Source organism: Lolium perenne, chromosome 3, assembly GCF_019359855.2.
Source record: "Lolium perenne isolate Kyuss_39 chromosome 3, Kyuss_2.0, whole genome shotgun sequence".
Classification (NCBI taxonomy): domain Eukaryota; kingdom Viridiplantae; phylum Streptophyta; class Magnoliopsida; order Poales; family Poaceae; genus Lolium; species Lolium perenne.
In genome coordinates, this window is record NC_067246.2 from 343607504 (window position 1) to 343626200 (window position 18697).

Consider the following 18697-nt stretch of genomic DNA (forward strand, 5'->3'; position numbering starts at 1 on the left):
CGTCATCAAGAGGAGGATCAAGTTCTTCAAGGACAACAATGGAGGAGAGAGAATGGGTGGGAAGAACTAGTGTGTACGGAGGTGGGAGAGAGGTATATATAGGGGGTCCAGAAATATGACTGTTGGGGCTGGAAAACGGTCAGATTCGCGCCCGAACCGGTACTACCGCTTGTCGAAGCGGTACTACCGCTCGCGCACAAAACTGTGCAGAAAATAGGTAAAAATGCAACCCAAACCGGTAGTACCGTTGTGCAAAGCGGTACTACCGCTTGTGCCGAAAACTGAATCTGAGAGAGAGAGAGAGAGAGTAGCGTGCAGAAACATTGCAGCGTCATGCATGTGCGTGTGGGGCCGCCTGGAGCGTGTGACCTGGCAGCAGCTGCGTGGTCTGCTGCCTCGCGCGGGAGAAAGCCCCGGCCGTACGGGCGCGGGAGGGAAAGGCTACCCGTGGGAAGGGCTCCCTTGCCACTACTATAAGGGCATCTCCAGCGGCGCGACGCAAACGGTCGATGAGCGACCATTTTCGTCCGCCGTGACCGGGAATGCGTCTGGGGCCTGTTCCAGCGGGGCAACGCAAAGTGACCGGGCCGTCCGCGCAGACGCAAACCTGGCCCAAATATGTGCCTCGGATGCGTCTCTGCGGACGTCCGGAAACGTCCGCTCGCGTCTGGCGGACGTTTCGGCGGGCCCGCCTGGCAGCGACCCTGCGTCGATGCGTCTTCTCAAACGCGCCAGCGTCTGCAAAGCTGCGTTGCTTCGGCACTCTGCGCCACGTTAATGGCGACGATGCCTCGGCTGCCGAGCGGCCGCCCACCTCCGCCAACCACGTTAATGGCGACGCCACGCATCCCGTGGCCACCGCATGCCGCCGGCCTATATAAAGGGGGCACGCGTTCTTCTTCCACATCCACTCCTCCAAAGAAACCCTAGCCGCCACAAAGCTCGACCGTAGCGCCGCCTAGGTGTTCCTGCGATGCAGCCAAGCCCGCGAGGAAGTCCATGGCCGGCGAGGCGGTCAAGGCCGCGGCCCTGGGCGCCCCCGTGGCCGGGGCAGGGGCCGCCGTGGTGGAGCAGCTATGGCCCCACGCTCGCCGTCGCCTGCGCCCTCCTCGTCCTCGCAGGAGGAGCGGCCGCCGAGTTCCTCCTCCGCATCGACGACGACCCACTCGCCATCAAGCGACTACGGGACAAGTTCGCCGAGTTCATCGACGGCGTCGAGCCGGCGCGATTGCGGCTACGGGAGCCGGTGCAGCACGCCGTTGGACCGTGGAGGTCCTTTTCGACGGGCAGGGCAAGATGTACCTGCACACGGGGTGGGACAAGTTCGCCCGTGACCTCGACCTCGAGCCCGGCTACCAGCTCAACTTCCTCTATGAGGGGGACGGCGAGATGATCATCAAGGTGTTCGACGACGCAGCCTGCCGCAGGCACTACCACACCGACGACTCCGGCTCCAACACCGATAGTTAGAACGTTGAGTGTTCTTTCTTTGCAGGGAATCTGGCTACGGGCAGGACGAAGCTAGTAGTCGATGTTTCTGGATGTTCGCCTCATCGGTAGAACCAACAAGGGCACCATCTCCTCCCGCTGGATTTTCCAGTTTGGGTGATTGGGTGTGCCCTCGAATGTTCTTTCTTGGCAGCGAACATACGGAAATCAACATAACTGGCTTCTTTTTTTTAAAATTTTTATATTTGTGTCAACCATGGTTCAAACTATGTGTTAGTTTGTGTAAACCATGTTCCAAACTATGTGTTAGTTTGTGTAAAATCATGTTTCAAAATGTTATATTTGAAACTATGTTTAAATAGAATACGTCGCCCCGCTGGAGCAGACCCCAGACGCAAACGGACGCGCGGAAAAAAACGTCATTTTTGCATCCGCAATGCGACGCAAACGACCCTCGCGGACATTAAAATGCGTCGCCGGCCCTAACTTCGAGAAACCGCGTTGCGCTTTCCTCTTCCCGGATCCGATCCCATCTTGAAAACCCTAAAAGAACCTAGATCCCTAAACAGTACATTGTCGATGGGGAGCCAATCTAATCGTGCTGGTGTTCTCGATGAAGACGAGTGGCTTAAGCTTGAGGAGCGGAAAAATATGCTGGCTTGGATCGAGTACATGGAAATTACCATGGGGAAATACAAGACACCACCGCCAATGGAAATCGTTCTGTACCCAGGTATGAGGATTTCTGTTTATTCTCCGGTGCTGAGATTCTGTTTTGTTATCATATTTATAAAGTTATGCCAACATTGACATGTATTCCTGAAAAGATTCCAACCTTCTTTTGAAAAATAGGGGGCCGAAACCCCCCCCCCCCCCCCCCCCCCCCCCCCCCTTTTTTTTCTTTCAAAATGAAGCCAAAGTAACATAGTAGCTCGCGAGGAGAAGCAGAGTTCGCGCTCCTATGAAAGATTTGTTTAATTATTATTGGCCATAGAGTTTGCCCCCCTTCGTTTTTCGATTCGTTTAATTTGTGAGTTGATGCTTCTTGTTCTATAGAAGTTTCATAAATTGTTGAGTTCGGTACTAATCTATCTCTGACTGTATACTTCTACCATTTGAAGATCTCATGGATAGAGCATGGGGATGGAGCAGGCTGGTGATCTACGAGGTGGCAGATACTACTGTTGAGTGGCCCGTTTTTATGAAATATCTGAACGAGTATTTCAAACGCAATGCTGGTTCTCTTTTCAACATGAGTGCAGCTGCCCGTCACGTAAGTTCTTCCTCCTGCATATATATGTTGTAAGAAATACTGGTGCCCTGGCTTACCTTATTTGATCGATTGTGTTGCTAATTAACTTCTTTTTATCGCTGCAAAACAATGGTGTCAAGTGTCTCAAGGAGGAGGGCAGGTATCGCATGATTCATGAAAAAGATCTCAGCGCTGAAGACATAACCTTGAGCGACAGTATCAAGAAGCGAGCAATCCATGTTTTGAACTCAGAGGTTAAATCTGTTGCTGCAACTTCTGGATTGATGGTATATGCCTTCCTAACAAATCAGATCAACCAGTATTCTACTTGATTTATTCATTTTAGTTTTTGATGCTTATAAACTTGTTTGCACCATTTGAAAAACTCTTGTTCAAGTGTATGGCGGAGGAGGCCAGGTTGATGTCTGACTTGCGAGGAGATCATTTCGAAACCATTTCTGTCTTTTCGAGCTATATCAGGCAGAGTGCCCTGCGTCTCACGCACTACCAAGGGTCTGAACCTGATTCCATTGCTGCTGCCCTTCTGGTATGTATGCCCATGCCTCTACCAGAACAAATTGCAACTCGGTTATTTATATCTCGTGAGCTTTACTAATTTTGTCGCAACAATGGTTGGATTGAAGGGTTTGGTGAAGGAGACTATCTCTGTGCGTAACCTGATGAATCGAGGGAACACCAACATCAGTGTAGACGAATTAGAGTGTGGATTTATCCGAGAGGCTACTGTTCCACTTTTGGAGAAACTTGAAAATCACTTTGCTCGTGAAATTTCTTGTACTGTAGATGAGCATGCCAGTTCGCTTATAAGGTATATTTGTTTTCTTGTTTCTGTTATTGCACACATTTTTTTTTGGGGAATGTCTATTCATTGTGCTTTACTGTTACCAGGGATAACACTGTTGGGGGATTCAAAGCTGACAAATCAGAGAAGCCTACAAGGTATATTGAAATTTTGTTTGTTTTTTCTTGTTGAATGCATATTGCTGGGGAGAAGTGTTACCTTGTTGTGCTTTACTGTCATCAGGGACAGCACTGTGGTGGAGTTGAAACCCAATGCAAATGAAAAGCAAAAGAATACAAATGATCGTGGTGGAAAGAACAACCTTGGGAATGGAAAGAGGAAGAGATCTGATAAGGTATATCTTTAGAAAAGAATCCACTGTCTGAGAAGAGATAATTCCTTTTGATGCTTATGAGGAAGTTTAAAGTAACAAGCATTCCTTTTTTGTTGGCTAATTGCTGTGAACCGACAAATTTAATGGTCTACGACCTAGAACTAACTTAATTATCTGTCAATCTAGAACTAGGAAAAGGGATTTAATATTGTGCAGCACTCTTTTCCTATTATTGTTAGCCTTCTGCTTCTGCTTTTTTTTTGATACACGATTTCATGCTTTGGATGCAGTAACGGCATTGCTGCAGAACTGAAGATAATGTACTTGAAAGGAACAACGAATTAGGAAGGAAGGATGGTTAAGTCGCCCCTGTCACTGATTTCTCTTTGGCTGACACCTGGTTTTCCTGTTATGAGCCTTGATCAACTTAAGTCAAGGGACCTGGAGAAGCGTATCAAATCTGCTATTTTCATATACCATGCCGGAGTGTATTTGGCATATTCTGCTGTGTTACTTACTGGGTCATTGATGAACAGCAGAGTGTTTTACTTGACAGCTATATGTTTGTATTTGCTAATTAAGCAGGAGTAGCTATTGCCAATGAAGTAAGAATGATGGTGTGAAATTAGTCCATGGACCCCTTTTATCCTCATAATAAAAGAAAATATAAGACTAACATATCATCCACTTAGCTACTTGATATATGCTAGCAATTTCAGATCTGTTGCTTCCAGGCTCTTGCATCTAGGGGTGGGCATTTTAACCGAGGACCGATCTTCCGAACTGGAACAACTGGGACCGGAGCCTAATAAACCGAAACTGAATATCGGTGCTAAGCTTGGTCTGGAACTCTGGATAACTGAAATTAGATTGGCTAATTCGGTTTGAACTCACACAGCTAAGTGAAGCGACCGAGGAGACCGACAATAGGCCAATTCCATGACAGCCCACTAGTCATTTTGTCCATGTACGTATGAAGGCTTTCACGATGGTAATGATCAACCTTCACGGTACACAGACATGGCTGTTCCGGCGACCAGATCTGGCGCGAGCATGGCGCAAGCGAGGCGCAGCGGCGGTAGCTGGGCTAGGCAAGCTGGCGCGGTGGTGGGCCGGGCGAACTCTAGGCGGCGGCCCAAGCGTGGGAGGCGGCTTGCTGCAGGCAGGTGGAGGCTTGGGCTGGAGGGGCAAAACCTATACACCGACCAGGTCGGTGGCTACCGGCCACCGCACACCCCGTGGTCGGGTATGGGGCAGGCCCATTTGTGGCTGTTTAGCTGTAGCAGTTCGTTTTTTCCTTTTTTTTCTTTTCTGGTTTTTTTTCTGTTTTCCTTTCTTTTTTCTGTTTTCGAATTTATTTATATTTTTTCAGATTCGAAAATTTAAATTTTTAAAAATTGTTCAAATTAAGAAAATGTTTAAATTAAAAAATGTTTAAATTTAAAAATCGTGTTCAAATTTGAAAACCGTTCAAATTTGAAAACCGTTCAAATATGAAATTTGTTCAAATTTGAAAATTGTTCTAAATATGAAAATCGTTCAGATTAAAAAATTGTTCAAATATAAAATTTGTTCAAATTCGGAAATTGTTCATAGAAAAAAATTTCATCCATATTCGGAAACATATTGCTATGGATGAATTCGGAAACATACACGCCACCGTCTTCATCCATCTTCTACGCACGCCACCGTCTACATCCATCTTCTACGCTGTCTTCATCTCTCTTTGACACCGTCTTCATCCATATTCTTCATTGTACTCGATCTTCTCCATCTTGCAACCCTGAGACCAACATATTGCTATGGACACGGCCTAAAATAGATTATCAATACAACCATTAGTTCATAGGGATTATCATCAATTATCAAAACCACACATGGATGCTCCATGTCCTTTCAATTGGGACCATATTTCCATATTCTGAAATCAACTATTGGGCGATTCGATGAACTCCCATGAGGGATTCCCACCAATAAGATCTCAATCCCAATGCCATCCAGAGATTTTTCCACTAGAAATTACCAATCTAGATCTCACAAAGGGGGGAAATTGGCTAAACCTTAGGTAGCAGTAGCAGTAGCAATAGATCCTCTACAGAAGAGTTGGGCATTCGTTAAGGGAGAGAGATTCCTTCGTTAGTGGACCGTGGAGGAAAATTCGCTGGGCTACAAGGTTTGCCATGCAAATATAGCAAATGCAATCATTTAACTTGATCGAGTCCCTTTGTTTCGGTCCAAAGGCCCATAATTGACCGATGTCGCTGGCGCATGAGTCAGTGCGTTTCAAAGGATGCGCTCTCCCCCACCCCCATAAACTTCCTAAACTCGGCAATTGACCCTTGATCCTTGGTTTTAGAGACCGATTTTGCTGACATGGACGGTTGTTTTGTGCCAATGAGTAGTTCTTCTTTTTCTTTAGCCTGTGGCTGCGGGTCAGGTCTGTGTGTTGATTTGAGTGCTAATATCTATTGTTGCTAGCTGATGCAGTGCAAGCATTGTTCCTAGTTAAGAGTGTTTGCTGCTAGGCTGGAGGCACCCAGCATCCACACATGAAGATGGAGTTTGTCTGTAGCCATGCGCAAGATGCCACTAACCCATCGGCCATGCTATCATTCTCTCGAATGAAATCATATCATTTTCGTTAGAAATGATTTACTATCTTGAAATTTGAAAGGAGTATATCCCAATTTTCGCATGAGAGACATAATCCTAGTGAGTGGAATTAATTACTATTATGAAATTTCCCGTGCATTCGAATTTAGTGGAATTTCATTCGATGCTTCTCCAAATAGCTTATGGAATAAGTATGATAAATTCTTAGTCTTTAAAGAAGAGATGCAATCTCCTTGAACTATTATTACGATTCTAGGAATAAGTACCATAATATTCCAGTTTTCTACTTAATATTTGAATTTGATTTAGGAACTTTATTAGTGCTGGATTTTTTTAATTCTACAATTGGTACCATGTATTTTTCTATAACTTTTTCAAAATGGTACCATGAGATTTACTTGAATTTGTACAGTGGGACCCTAAGTACCAACTATACCAATAGTGAAAACTACCAAATAGCACTAGAGTTAGGTTTATTGATAAATCACACTGTCATCGAATCTCTGTGTCTATAAATAGAAACCTAAGATTTATCTAAATCTGAATGTATCTACACATTAGATATCTAGACATTAAATAGTGTCTAGATACATCCATATCCTGACAAATCTGAATGTGTATTTAATTATTTATAGATAGAGGTAGTTTTTTTTTTTGAGAATTACCGTTAAATGTAAAATTGTTTCTGGGTATATTACTGGAATTGCCTCCGTTCTAAAAAAAACGGTTTGCTATGTACAACTGAGAATTTCTTAAGTCTAAGTCACTTGTAAAAAAATGCTTTAGTTGCACTGTTAAAAAAGTGCAATTACACTTTTCTGCTAGAAATGTGCAACTGTAACGAGTTGCACTTTTCTTTGAACTGCAGTTGCACTTTTCTGAGGTGACTGAGACTTAAGAAAATCTCAGTCAACTTAGACATAGACACACAAAAAAAAAAAAAAACAGCCCAGACAGCCCAACCAGACATAGCTATCCCCGTACTTCGCAGCCATGGCGGCGCCGCGCCGAACAGCGGCAAGTCCGCGCCGCGAGCGCTGGATCCTACTCACTATTTCTCCATCCCACTAGTTCTCCCTCTTCCGCTCCCGTGTTCGCCGTCGGCCAACGCCAACCCCTGCTCGGCCGCCGCGTCCGTCCCCACTCCGAGCTCCAGGACGTGGGTAGCGCCTTGCCCGGCCTCCACGACGTGGACAGCGCCGCCCACGGCAGCGACCCCTCCTCGGCGGGCCGAGCGTGCACGCACCGCCCCATGGATCCCTTCCCCGCTCCTGCCCTGGAGAGGAACTGGGTAGATCTCGGGGACGGGCCGGCGGGGCTGATCGCCGACCGCGTCCTCGCCCGCGACGTCGCGGACTACGTGCGCTTCCGGGCCGTCTGCAGCTCCTGGCGCCGGTGCTCCGCCGACCCGCGCGTGCAGGGCGGACTCGACCGCCGGTTCCATCCCTGGCAGTGGGCCATGCTCTGCGAGGAACTCGCCGTGCCGGCCCGCCGCTCCTTCCTGAACACGTCCACCGGCGAGTTCGTGCAGGTTGACATCCCGGAGCTCCACGACCACAAGGTGCTCGCCTCCACCCCCGAAGGGCTCCTCGTTCTGGTCCACAACCGGCAGCGCGCCGCAGTCCACCTGCTCAACCCGCTCACCCGCCAGATCACGCATCTCCCGCCGCTCACCACGCTGCTGCCTCCCAAGCACGTCGACAAGCTTTCCGAAGATTACATCTATTTCGACGGGGAATTCAGAGCGTGGGGCTCCGGCATCGCCAACGATGATTCAACAACAGTGCTGCTCTGCTTCAACAGGCTCCGCATCATCGGCATGGCTAAGCCTGGTGACGAGTCCTGGAGTTTGCTGGACTACAGTGCTAACGGGATGACAACGGCACCTCTATTGTTTGCTGGCCGCTTCTACTGTGTTAGCCTCACCGATGTCATGGTGCTGGAAATGGGACCAAATCAGCCACCACAGCTTAAGGTGGCTGCCAATCTGGGTCGGCATGTCTCCCCAATCGCTCACAGTGTGCACCTCATGAACAATTGCGGGGAGCTGATGCTGGTGCATCGTCGGTTCGGACGACTGACGCCGCGGAATAAATCTGGGTGGGCCTACAACGCTTATCGAGTTGATTTCGACAGCGGGACACTATTCCCGGTCAAGAGCCTGGGTGGCCGTGCGGTGTTCATGGCCTTGGACTGCTCTCTTTCGGTGCCTCTAGACGTTTTCCCCTCCGGCTCCCTTTGTGCTGACACCATCTACTTGAGGTTTGACGTTCGTGAGAGAATGATGTTAAAAGCTGGAGCATATCATCTTGCAGATGGAAGCGCCGAACTCCCATGTAGCCTGGTGCCACGGCCGCATACTCTCATCGATTGTCTCTCATTTGCCGATACTGTCAAAAAGTGATAATTTAGCTAGCATGGTTTATGCAGTGTGTACTCTTTTATCCTGTTTGGTTAGCTAGTATTTGAGCGTATGTACCTAGCTACTGTTATGTATTGATGTCTGGTCATGCTTAGTTTGCATATTGAACCCATCATCCATACATACATATTTTTATAAGCATCTAGCTAGCAAGTCTAGTGTGAAGAGGAGTTTAGCCCTGAAATGCAAAGGCATGGTATGCACATCTTCTCCAAATAATGTGCATACATAAATCTAGCTAAGCTTTCCTTGCCAAACTCCTCTTTGCAATAGACTAGCTAAATAGATGATTACAACCCTGCATGTATGCACACAACTCTAGCTCGTGGCTTCAATATGCAAATTAAGCAGGCCGAGTCAGCCATACATAACTCTAGCTAGATGCATAAACATATAAACTCAATAGTAAACCAAATGGGATAAATAGTGCACGCTGCCTAACCAACCAGGCATGCTAAATTATGAATCATCAACAATTCAGAGCCAGACAGTCAACGAGAGTATGCGGGCGTGGCACCAAGCTACAGCGGAGTTCGACGCTTCCATCTGCGAGATGATATGCTCCAACCTTTAACAGTTTTCTCTCGGAGAAATCGAAGCTCAAGTAGATGGTGTCAGCACTAATGGAGCCGGAGGGGAAAACCTCTAGAGACACCGAGAGAGAGCAATCCATGCCGATGAAAATCGCACGCCCTGCACCGCCCAAGCTCTTGAACGGGAGTAGTGTCCCGGTGTCCAAATCCACTCGATACGTGTCGTAACGCCGACCTGATTTGCTCCCCGGTGTCAATGGTCCATTGCGATGGTGCACCAGGAGCAGCTCCACATGGTTGTTGACGAGATGCACAGTGTCAGCAATTGGCGAGACACGCATACCCTTGAGCTTGGCAGCCACCTTCAGCCGTGGCATATCTGGATTGGTGTCCAGCACCAAGACACCATTGTGTGTAACGCAGTAGAAGCGTCCTGAAAACATTAAGGGTGCAGTTGTTATGCCATGGCTGCGGTATTGTAGCGACGTCCATTGGTCGTCCCCGGGCTTGGCCATGCCAAGCATGCATAGCCTGCTGAAGCAGAGCAAGAACGTAGTAGAATCATCTGCAACGCCGGAGCCCCTCGCTGCGAAGCAGGTCATGAAATGGGGATTTTGCTCCAGAAGGTGGCGGCGGTCCGTTCGGGCCACCATAGTGGTGATCGGTGGGAGCTCGGTGAGGTGGCGGGTGAGTGGGTTGAGCAGACGGATGTGCTTGCGGCCGTGGATCAGGACAAGGAGGCCCTCGGGGGTGGGCGCGAGCAGCTCGTGGTCGCGGAGCTCCGGGATGTCGACCTGGATGCACTGGCCGGTAGACGTGTTGAGGAAGGAGCGGCGGTCGGGAGCGACCAGCACCTCCCGGAGCATGGTCCACCGCCAGGGATGGAACCGGCGGTCGAGGCCGCCGTGCGCGCGCGGGTCAGCGGAGCACCGCCGCCACGCGCGGCAGACGGCGCGGAAGCGCACGCAGTCCCCGACGTCGTAGGCGAGGACACGCTCGGCGATCAGCCCCGCTGGCAGATCCCCGAGACCAGACCAGTCCCTCCATTGGGCAGCAGAGGAGGAGGTATCCATTGAGGCGCCCTGGGAGAGGCGCTTGCGCAAGTGATGGGAGGGGATTCGTCGCCGGGAGGATGAGATGGGATTAGCGCCGCCGCCGGCATCAGCAGTGGAACGGGAAGCAGATGAGATGTTGGGCTTCACGTATGGCTTGGTGCGTTGGAGATCCTGCGACGGTAATTTGGCTCGGCCCGATCTAGTTGACAAACATACTCCATCCATTTAAAAATAGATAACGCTCAAAAAAAATTAAAAATAGATGTCTGAGTTTTTTCTAAATACCGATGTAGTTATAACTAAAGTGTGTTTACATCTGTATCATCCTCGAAAAAAAGATACATCTGTATTTAAAAAAAATTAAGAAACCTATTTTTTGATGGAGGTAATACTTGAAAATAGTATATAACCCCACAATCCACAACCATCAGATTTTTTATGCAGCACCCCTCAACTTAAAACTAGCACACATAAGAGCATCTCTAGTAGTACCGAAAAAGTGAAAACCGAAAAACTGTAATTCAGTTTCCTGAAAACGTTAGTTCGGTTGATTTTGGCACTCGCGCAGAACAGAAATCGTAAAATAGGAACTGAAAAAACGAAATTAAAATTCTCGTGGGAGAATTCATCGATGGACACATATAGACGATAGTTGTTGCTCCGATTGAGCACCAAACTTTACATAATTCGAACTACGAACCTAAATTAACTAGTAGCCACAGCCCGCGACCTAATTTTGACCAAAATTCGGCCCCGGGGGCCTCTACGCGCGGCGACGAAGGTGGTGGCGGACGCGTCGAGCTCGGCGATCTCGAGCTTGACGCGGCGGACACGTTCCTCCCGACGCGCCGCCTCGTACTCGCGGACCTGGCGGACGGCGTCGGCCTCCTCCCGGCGCCAGCGTGCTCGCGCCTCCGCCTCCGACACAGCCGCCAACTGTGCGACGACGGCCTCCTCCTCCTGGTCGTCGTGGACGTAGTCACCGGCGGAGAAGATCGTCCTCGTCGGCGTCGCGCCCTCCTCCTCTGACGAGCTGTCATACACCGGAGGGCGAGGGGGCGGCGCGAACCGCCGGAGGACGACCCCTTGCCTCGGTTCGCGTACCGCGCGAGCTTCCCCGGGGGCGTGAGTTCCCCGTTCGTCCACTGGCGGACGCTGCGCTTGCGCGCGCCCTCCGACCGGACCCATTTGCGCCGCTCCGCCTTCATGCGGAAAACGGGGGCCGCGGCGGCGAGTCCCCGCCGCCCAAACCACCGCCTCCCCTAGCGGAGCTTCCGCGGCTAGCCATGGGGAGGTCGACGTGCGGCGATGCGGCGCTGGCGACGCGACAATTTCTCGTCGGAGCAGGTGGAGCGAGGCGGCGGAGCGGCGGAGGGGAGTAGGGCTTGGAAACGAACTCCCCTCCGCGGCCTCTTTTAATACGGGGCGGCCGTCAATTTTCTCGGGCCCCCGAACTCGTTTTACGGGCCAGACCGCGAGTTCGGGCTCCGTTCTGGCCCACTTTCGGCCTGAACCCGTAAAGTCGCCGGACTTTTTCGATTTCAGCCTGCTCTAACACACACACACACACACCCACACACACACACCCGTGAACGTATCCTATGAAACGAAGGTAGTCTTTGTAGTGTTTCAAATTTCACAAACAATTCTCGCAATCACATCATCTCTCCCTTACCCTATCATGTAGCACCGTAGTTCAAGATCCATCACTGGGCTGCTAGACGCCTAAATATGGATCAGAAAGGGAAACGGAAAATGAGAATGAAGACTTAAACAAGTATCCCTGTTAGATCCATGTTTTGATTTGATTGGGACTATATTTCCATATTTTGAAATCAACTATTGGGTGATTCAATGAACTCCCATGAGGGATTCCCACCAATAAGATCTCAATCCCAATGCCATCTAGAGATTTTTCCATCAGAAATTACCAATCTAGATCTCACAGAGGGGGCAAAATTGGCTAACCCTTAGGTAGCAGTAGCAATAGATCCTCTACAGAAGAACATGGCATTAGTGGACACTTTCCCCCTCCTCGGCTCTCAACCTCCTACAGTACCCTTGAGGCTTCCTCGCCGTTGACCGGGCCGCCGAGCGCCGCGCGCTCCGCCGGAATAGCCGGTCGGAGTTGGTCTTGGAGAGGTGCCGGAGTAGTTTAGGGGTAGATCTAGTAGTTTCTTTGCTGTTTTCGGCTCTATGCCGTGTTTTGGGCGTCTGCCCTGTAGTGGAGGTGGTGGCCTGGATCGCCGTCAGATCCATGGCCTGGCAGGGCTGCTGCTGCTGTTGCTTGGGCTCCGATGGGTGGAGCAGAGTGGGAGGAGAAGCGGAGCCACCTCCTTAAATAAGATGGCGACGGATCTCTACGAGTGGGATCGAGGCCAAGAAAAGTTTGTTCTCCCGGCCGGCCGTGGTGGCGGGGAGGAGATCAGAGGATTCTTGGTGAGCCCGGCTGTTTCCCTTCTCCTGGCCGGCCTTGGAGGCGAGGGGGAGTTGGGCTGCAGCTGGTGGCTCGTCGCTCCGACGAGATCAAGGTTAGTCCGGGTGTGCGATTGGATGGAGGTGAACTGCATCTTTTTTCCATCTCTGTCTCGCCGTGGAGGTGTTGGCAGAGGAGGAGATGGTGTTGTCATCTCTGGAAGGTGCATGCTCATGCCTGAAGGGTGCTATCTTCTGGAAGCTCTTGTGGATTATGGCAAACTGGATCGCTGCCTTGCTGCCTGGCGAGTTATTCAACGGGGGACCTCTGCTGGCTTCACTGCCTCGCCCCCTTCTTCGATGGCCGAAGGGCGGCCCTCGACCAGGAGCTCTACCTCCTCTGGAGGCCATCTGCTACACAGCGCTGGAGCTCGCCGTTGCTACGCCACCAAGTGGTTCATCCCCGGTGGTGTTGTCGCGGCCGGCGCTAGTAGTTCTTCGTCGGACTGGAGAGCGCCGCGAGCTACTTTCTCTCTGACCTCGGCGTCCTACGCCTTGAGGTCGCCGACGACTGTTGGAGAAGAAGACCAAGCACCTGATTGCTTTTATCTATTTCTTGCTAGGGTCTTTGCTGCAATGTTCAATGCCTTTTCTTCAAATTTCCGGTTTTTCAGGGCTAGAGATGCAAAAGGGTATTGTTGTAAATCTTGTACCCACCGTTATTAATGGATGCTTCCTGGCCTTTCGAGGCCGTTCATGTTAAAAAAAAAAGAAGAACATGGCATTCGTTAAGGGAGAGAGATTCCTCCGTTCGTGGACCGTGGAGGAAAATTTGCTGGACTACAAGGTTTGTCATGCAAATATAGCAAAGGAAATTATTTATTTGTTTCGGTCCAAACGCCCATAATTGACCGATGTCGCTGGCGCATGAGTCAGTGCGTTTCAAAGGATACGCTCTCCCCCACCCGCATAAGAGCATCTCCAGCCGTCTCCCCGACGAGACCTCAGGACGTCTTTTTTTCATCCGGATGGACGAAAACGGCCCAGTCGCGCCCCCGGCTCCTCGATTTCGTCCGGATTAGGCCTTTCATCCGGCCGGAGAGCCCAGGCCATCCCCGGCCCCCTGGGGAGCGCTTGGGGACTCTGGACGAGAGAAAAGCGCGGGAACCGCCGAGAAAGTTTCCCGCGCGGCTGGTGGCCCCAACTTGTCGGCGAGAGAGACCGATCGTCGTCCTCATCGCATCGTCTTCCGTGCGCTAGAAAAGCCTGCCGCCGGTCAGTCTTCGCCGGACACGTCGTTTCCACGCGGCGAGTTAATGCCGTCGCCTCGGTTTCACGCGCGTCGTCCTCTATTTATCGCGGTACTACCGCGTCTGGCTGCATTCACCACGCTCACTGTGCTCAATCTTCCCCAATCTTCCCCAACCTCGAGCGAGACCTAGCGGCGAACAAACAATGGCGAACGACGGCGCGGCCAACAACGGCTTCGGCCGCTGCTCTCTCCACCAATGGGAGGGCCGGCTTCTCCACATGGCGGGCTACCCGGCGCCGCCGGACTTCCGCGCGCCGGGAGGGTGGCGACTCAGCGCGGGCGGCATCCCGATCCCGCCGCCGCCGATGACTCGGGCCGCCCTCGAGACGGAGATCGACGCGGTGCTCGTCACTCTCAGTGACGAGCAGCGCGTGGATCCGCGCTTCTTCCCCGACAACTACAACTCGTGGAGCGACTTCTTCCGGCGCAGGTACGAGCGCGGGCTCGCCGCGTATGACGGCCCTCCTCCTCCTCCGGCAAGGAACAACGCCGCCGGCCGCCGCCGGTGGTGGAGCGCGCCTAACCGCACCCTCGCCAATGTGCTCGCGCACATCGAGGATGGGAACTCCCCAGTTCTGGGGATGCCACCGCCGGAGGCGGCTACCGTGTCGCGTCGACACGGTAGTTCCTGGACGCCGAGGAGGATGGCGACGTCCTCCTCCTCGTCAGGATCTAGATCTGCCTCTCGGTCCGGCGGATCGGCCCCGCGCTACCCCGTCAAGCAGGAGCCGGCGTCTCCGACGCCGACACGAGGGCGCAGCAGCGGCGCCCTCGTCATCCGTGACCGGCCGGCGCCGGCTTCTCCATCGCGCGAGCGAAAGAGGAAGACCGCGAAGAAGGAGGCCGCCGCCACCTCCGCCGCCAACCAGCTCGCCGAGGAGGAGGCAAAGCGCGCGGAGGACGCCGTGATGGAGGAGGCGATCGCCAGGTCGCTGCAGGACCTGGTGCCCGCCGACAACACCCTGCCCATGGACGCTGGAGTGGTCCAGGCGGGACTGGGAGCGCCAGGAGGCGGAGCAGCAGCGGCGGATGATGGACCTAGCCGCCGCGCGGCGACTCACCGCCTCGGCAAGGAACGCCCCGTCCAGGCCCGTCGAGCTGGTCAAGCTCGAGGAGAGCAGCGACGACGACCTCTACCGACCGTCACCGCCACGCGCCGGCGACCCTGGCCAGGGTTCGAGCCGCTGGTACGAGACACCGCCTCCCCAGGACGCCGGCAACTCCAGCGACGACGATGATGGCGGCGACTACACGGCCTTCTACCGCCATTTCTGCATGTAGAAGGCCGCTTTTAGTTTAAGTTTTAGTTTGCCTAACGCCGAATTCAAATATATGTACGAATTCGGCCTACTTATGTACGAACTCGCCTATATATGTTAAATACCATTAAATTTCGCTTATGTTTGACTGAGTTTCGCCTATTTTTGTTTGAATTTGTCGTATTTTATCAAAAACTTACATCCATCATGGGCTCGCCGCTGGAAAAAATAAGCTTCCCAGACCAAAACTTACATCCATCCGGCGCTAAATAGCACTGGATTTGGGCGTGGGGAGCCCCAACGCCTTGGGATGCTCTAAACTTCCTAAACCGGGCAATTGACCTTTGATCCTTGGTTTTAGAGACCGATTTTGCTGACATGGACAATTGTTTTGTGCCAATGAGTAGTTCTTCTTTTCTTTAGCCCGTGACTGCGGGTCAGCTGCGTGTGTTGATTTGAGTGCTAATATCTATTGTTGCTAGCTGATGCAGTGCAAGCATTGTTCCTAGCTAAGAGTGTTTGCTACTGCTAGGCTGGAGGCAGCCAACCGCTACACATAAAGATGGAGTTTGTCTGCAGCCATGCGCAACATGCCACTAACCCAGCGGCGATGCTATCATTCCCTCGAATGAAATCATATCATTTTCGTTAGAAATGATTTACTATCCTGAAATTCCAAACGAGTACATCCCAATTTTCGCATGAGACATAATCCGAGTGACTTTTTACGGTACCATGTATTTTTCTATAACTTTTTGGAAATGGTACCATGAGATTTACTCAAATTTGTACGGTGGGACACTAATTACCACTATACCAAATAGTGAAAACTACCAAATAGCACTAGAGTTAGGTTTATTGATAAAACGCACTATCGTCGATGTAATCTCTCCGTCTATAAATAAAATCTAAGATTTATCTAAATCTGAATGTATCTACACATTAAATATCTAGACATTAGGGGAGTGCTGGGCGTCCCCCGGGGGATTAGAATTCTAATCCCCCTGGTCCCCAACCGTCCGATCAACAGATCCGGGACGTTTCCAGCCGTCCGATCAAACCAACCAGCCCTCTCTTCCACTTTTGCTACCATAATGCACCAAAGTAGCAAAAAAGGTTTAATTGTAGCAAACTCTATTTTCACCTAAAAACACAGACTTCGCCGGAGACTCGCCGTAGTCTCGCCGGAGACTCGCCGGAGATGTCGCCGGAGACCCACCGGAAACCTCACCGGAGACTTAGTAGCAAAAAATATATGCTATAGTAGCAAAAAACACACAAAGATTGTAGCAACCTTTTTTTGCTATTGTAGCAAAACCAACCTCGTCGGAGACTCGCCGGAGACCTCGCCGGAGAATTTGTAGCAGAAAAATATACTATTGTAGCAAACACCTATAACAAATGTAGCAAAACCTAATTTCAATGGATTCTCGCCGGAGAGATTGTAGCAAAAAATTAGAATATTGTGGCAAAACCACAAAACCAAAGTAGCAATAAAAATATTGGTATTTAGCAAAGACCCCTCGTCGAAATGAAATCCACAAAAGCGATGCTGCAAAAAGGTTGTAGCAAAGGAAATCTTTACATGATGCAAAACCATATAACTATTGTAGCACAAAAAAAATAAAAAAAATTGCCTAGTAGAAGTGTGATTTGTAGCACCGGCCTGAGTTGGCCAGCACCCGTTTGGTGCTCTCCGAAGCCATGGCCGCCTCAAGCTGCTAGCTCCATGGCGAGGGCGCTGGCCATGGCAGTTGGAGAAACGACGGGAGAGGTCGGAGCGACGCCTCGTAGGCTGCAGGAAGCCCAGGGTCGAGCTCCGGGCGAGCTCCGAACAGAGAAAGGCGGGCTATGGAGGCGCGGAGCATTGGCAGGGAACATCAACAACGCGCGGCAACGCGGAGGCCAGCCATGAGCCCGGCGGCGGCGCATAGGCCATCCATGAGCCCGGCGGCGGCGTGGAGGCCGTCCATGAGCTCGTCGGTCAGAGCTACACGAGCAGATATGGAGGTTGAGAGGGAGGCACTGCAGAGGTTCCCAACGCCGGCTGCCGGAGCTAGGCGAGCAGAGCATGTTCGTCCATGTCCGGAGGTGAATGAAGACTGGAATTGGAGGCGGCGACATGAGCGAAGCCATGGGGCTCGCCAGCGGCGGAGCAGGTGGCGTGGGGACGGAGCGAGGCGCCATAGGGGGTCGCCGGGAACGAGAGCTGGGCGGTGTCCGGCACGGAGCTGCCCGATGCAGTTGTGCGGTGCAGGGAAAGAGGAAAAAGGAGAACGGCGAGGAAGAGATAAGGTTGGGACCCACAAGGACACGCGTCGCACTGTGCATGCGGAGGAACGGAGGAGTATTCCCCCAGGGGAAGACAAGCGTTTCCCCATTAAATAGCGTCTAGATACATCCAGATTGAGAAAAATCTGAATGTGTATTTATAGATAGAGGTAGTTTTCTTTAGGGAATTACCGTTGAATGTAAAATTGTGTCTGGGTATATTACTGGAATTGCCTCCGTTCTTAAAAATACCCAGCCCAAACAGCCCAACCAGACCTAGCTATCCCCGTACTTCGCAGCCATGGCGGCGCCGCGCCGAACAGCGGCAAGCCCGCGCCGCGAGCGCTGGATCCTACTCACTATTTCTCCATCCCAATAGTTCTCCCTCCTCCGCTCCCGTGTTCGCCGTCGGCCAACCCCTGCTCGTCCGCCACGTCCGTCCCCACTCTGAGCTCTAGGACGTGGGTAGCGCCTTGCCCGGTCCCTGCCCGGCCTCCACGACGTGGACAACGCCACCCACGGCGACGAACCCTCCTCGGCGGGCCGAGCGTGCACGCACCGCCCCATGGATCCCTTCCCCGCTCCTGCCCTGGAGAGGAACTGGGCAGATCTCGGGGACGGGCAGGGCGGGCTCGACCGCCGGTTCAATCCCCGGCAGTGGAGCATGCTCTGCGAGGAACTCGCCGTGCCGGCCTGCCGCTCCTTCCTGAACACGTCCACCGGCGAGTTCGTGCAGGTTGACATCCCGGAGCTCCACGACCACAAGGTGCTCGCTTTCACCCCCGAAGGGCTCCTCATTCTAGTCCACAACCGGCAGCGCGCGGCAGTCCACCTGCTTAACCCGCTCACTGTCAACACCCGGATTTTTAAATCCAGATGCCTATTATGCCATACATCGCAATCCCAGGAATATTGTTTTTGCGAGACATAATAGATTGATATCACATAACATCATTCATTACAAACCATAATTGTCTTAC

The 18697-nt window shown here is 51.6% G+C and overlaps 2 protein-coding genes across 2 annotated transcripts; both read left to right on the plus strand.

The window, feature by feature from the left end:
• Nucleotides 1-1935: 1935 nt before the first annotated feature.
• On the plus strand, nt 1936-4513 carry LOC127346065 (uncharacterized). The gene is made up of 8 exons (XM_051372597.1): nt 1936-2182; nt 2571-2722; nt 2842-2988; nt 3099-3248; nt 3346-3530; nt 3611-3661; nt 3747-3858; nt 4128-4513. The coding sequence occupies exons 1-8, from the start codon at nt 2029-2031 to the stop codon at nt 4128-4130; spliced, it is 954 nt and encodes a 317-aa protein (XP_051228557.1). The 5' UTR covers nt 1936-2028; the 3' UTR covers nt 4131-4513.
• Nucleotides 4514-7407: 2894 nt separating this feature from the next.
• LOC139837744 (uncharacterized) lies at nt 7408-8873 on the plus strand. The gene has a single exon (XM_071827018.1). It carries the CDS (start codon nt 7703-7705, stop codon nt 8852-8854), a length of 1152 nt encoding a protein of 383 aa, XP_071683119.1. The 5' UTR covers nt 7408-7702; the 3' UTR covers nt 8855-8873.
• Nucleotides 8874-18697: the final 9824 nt, after the last annotated feature.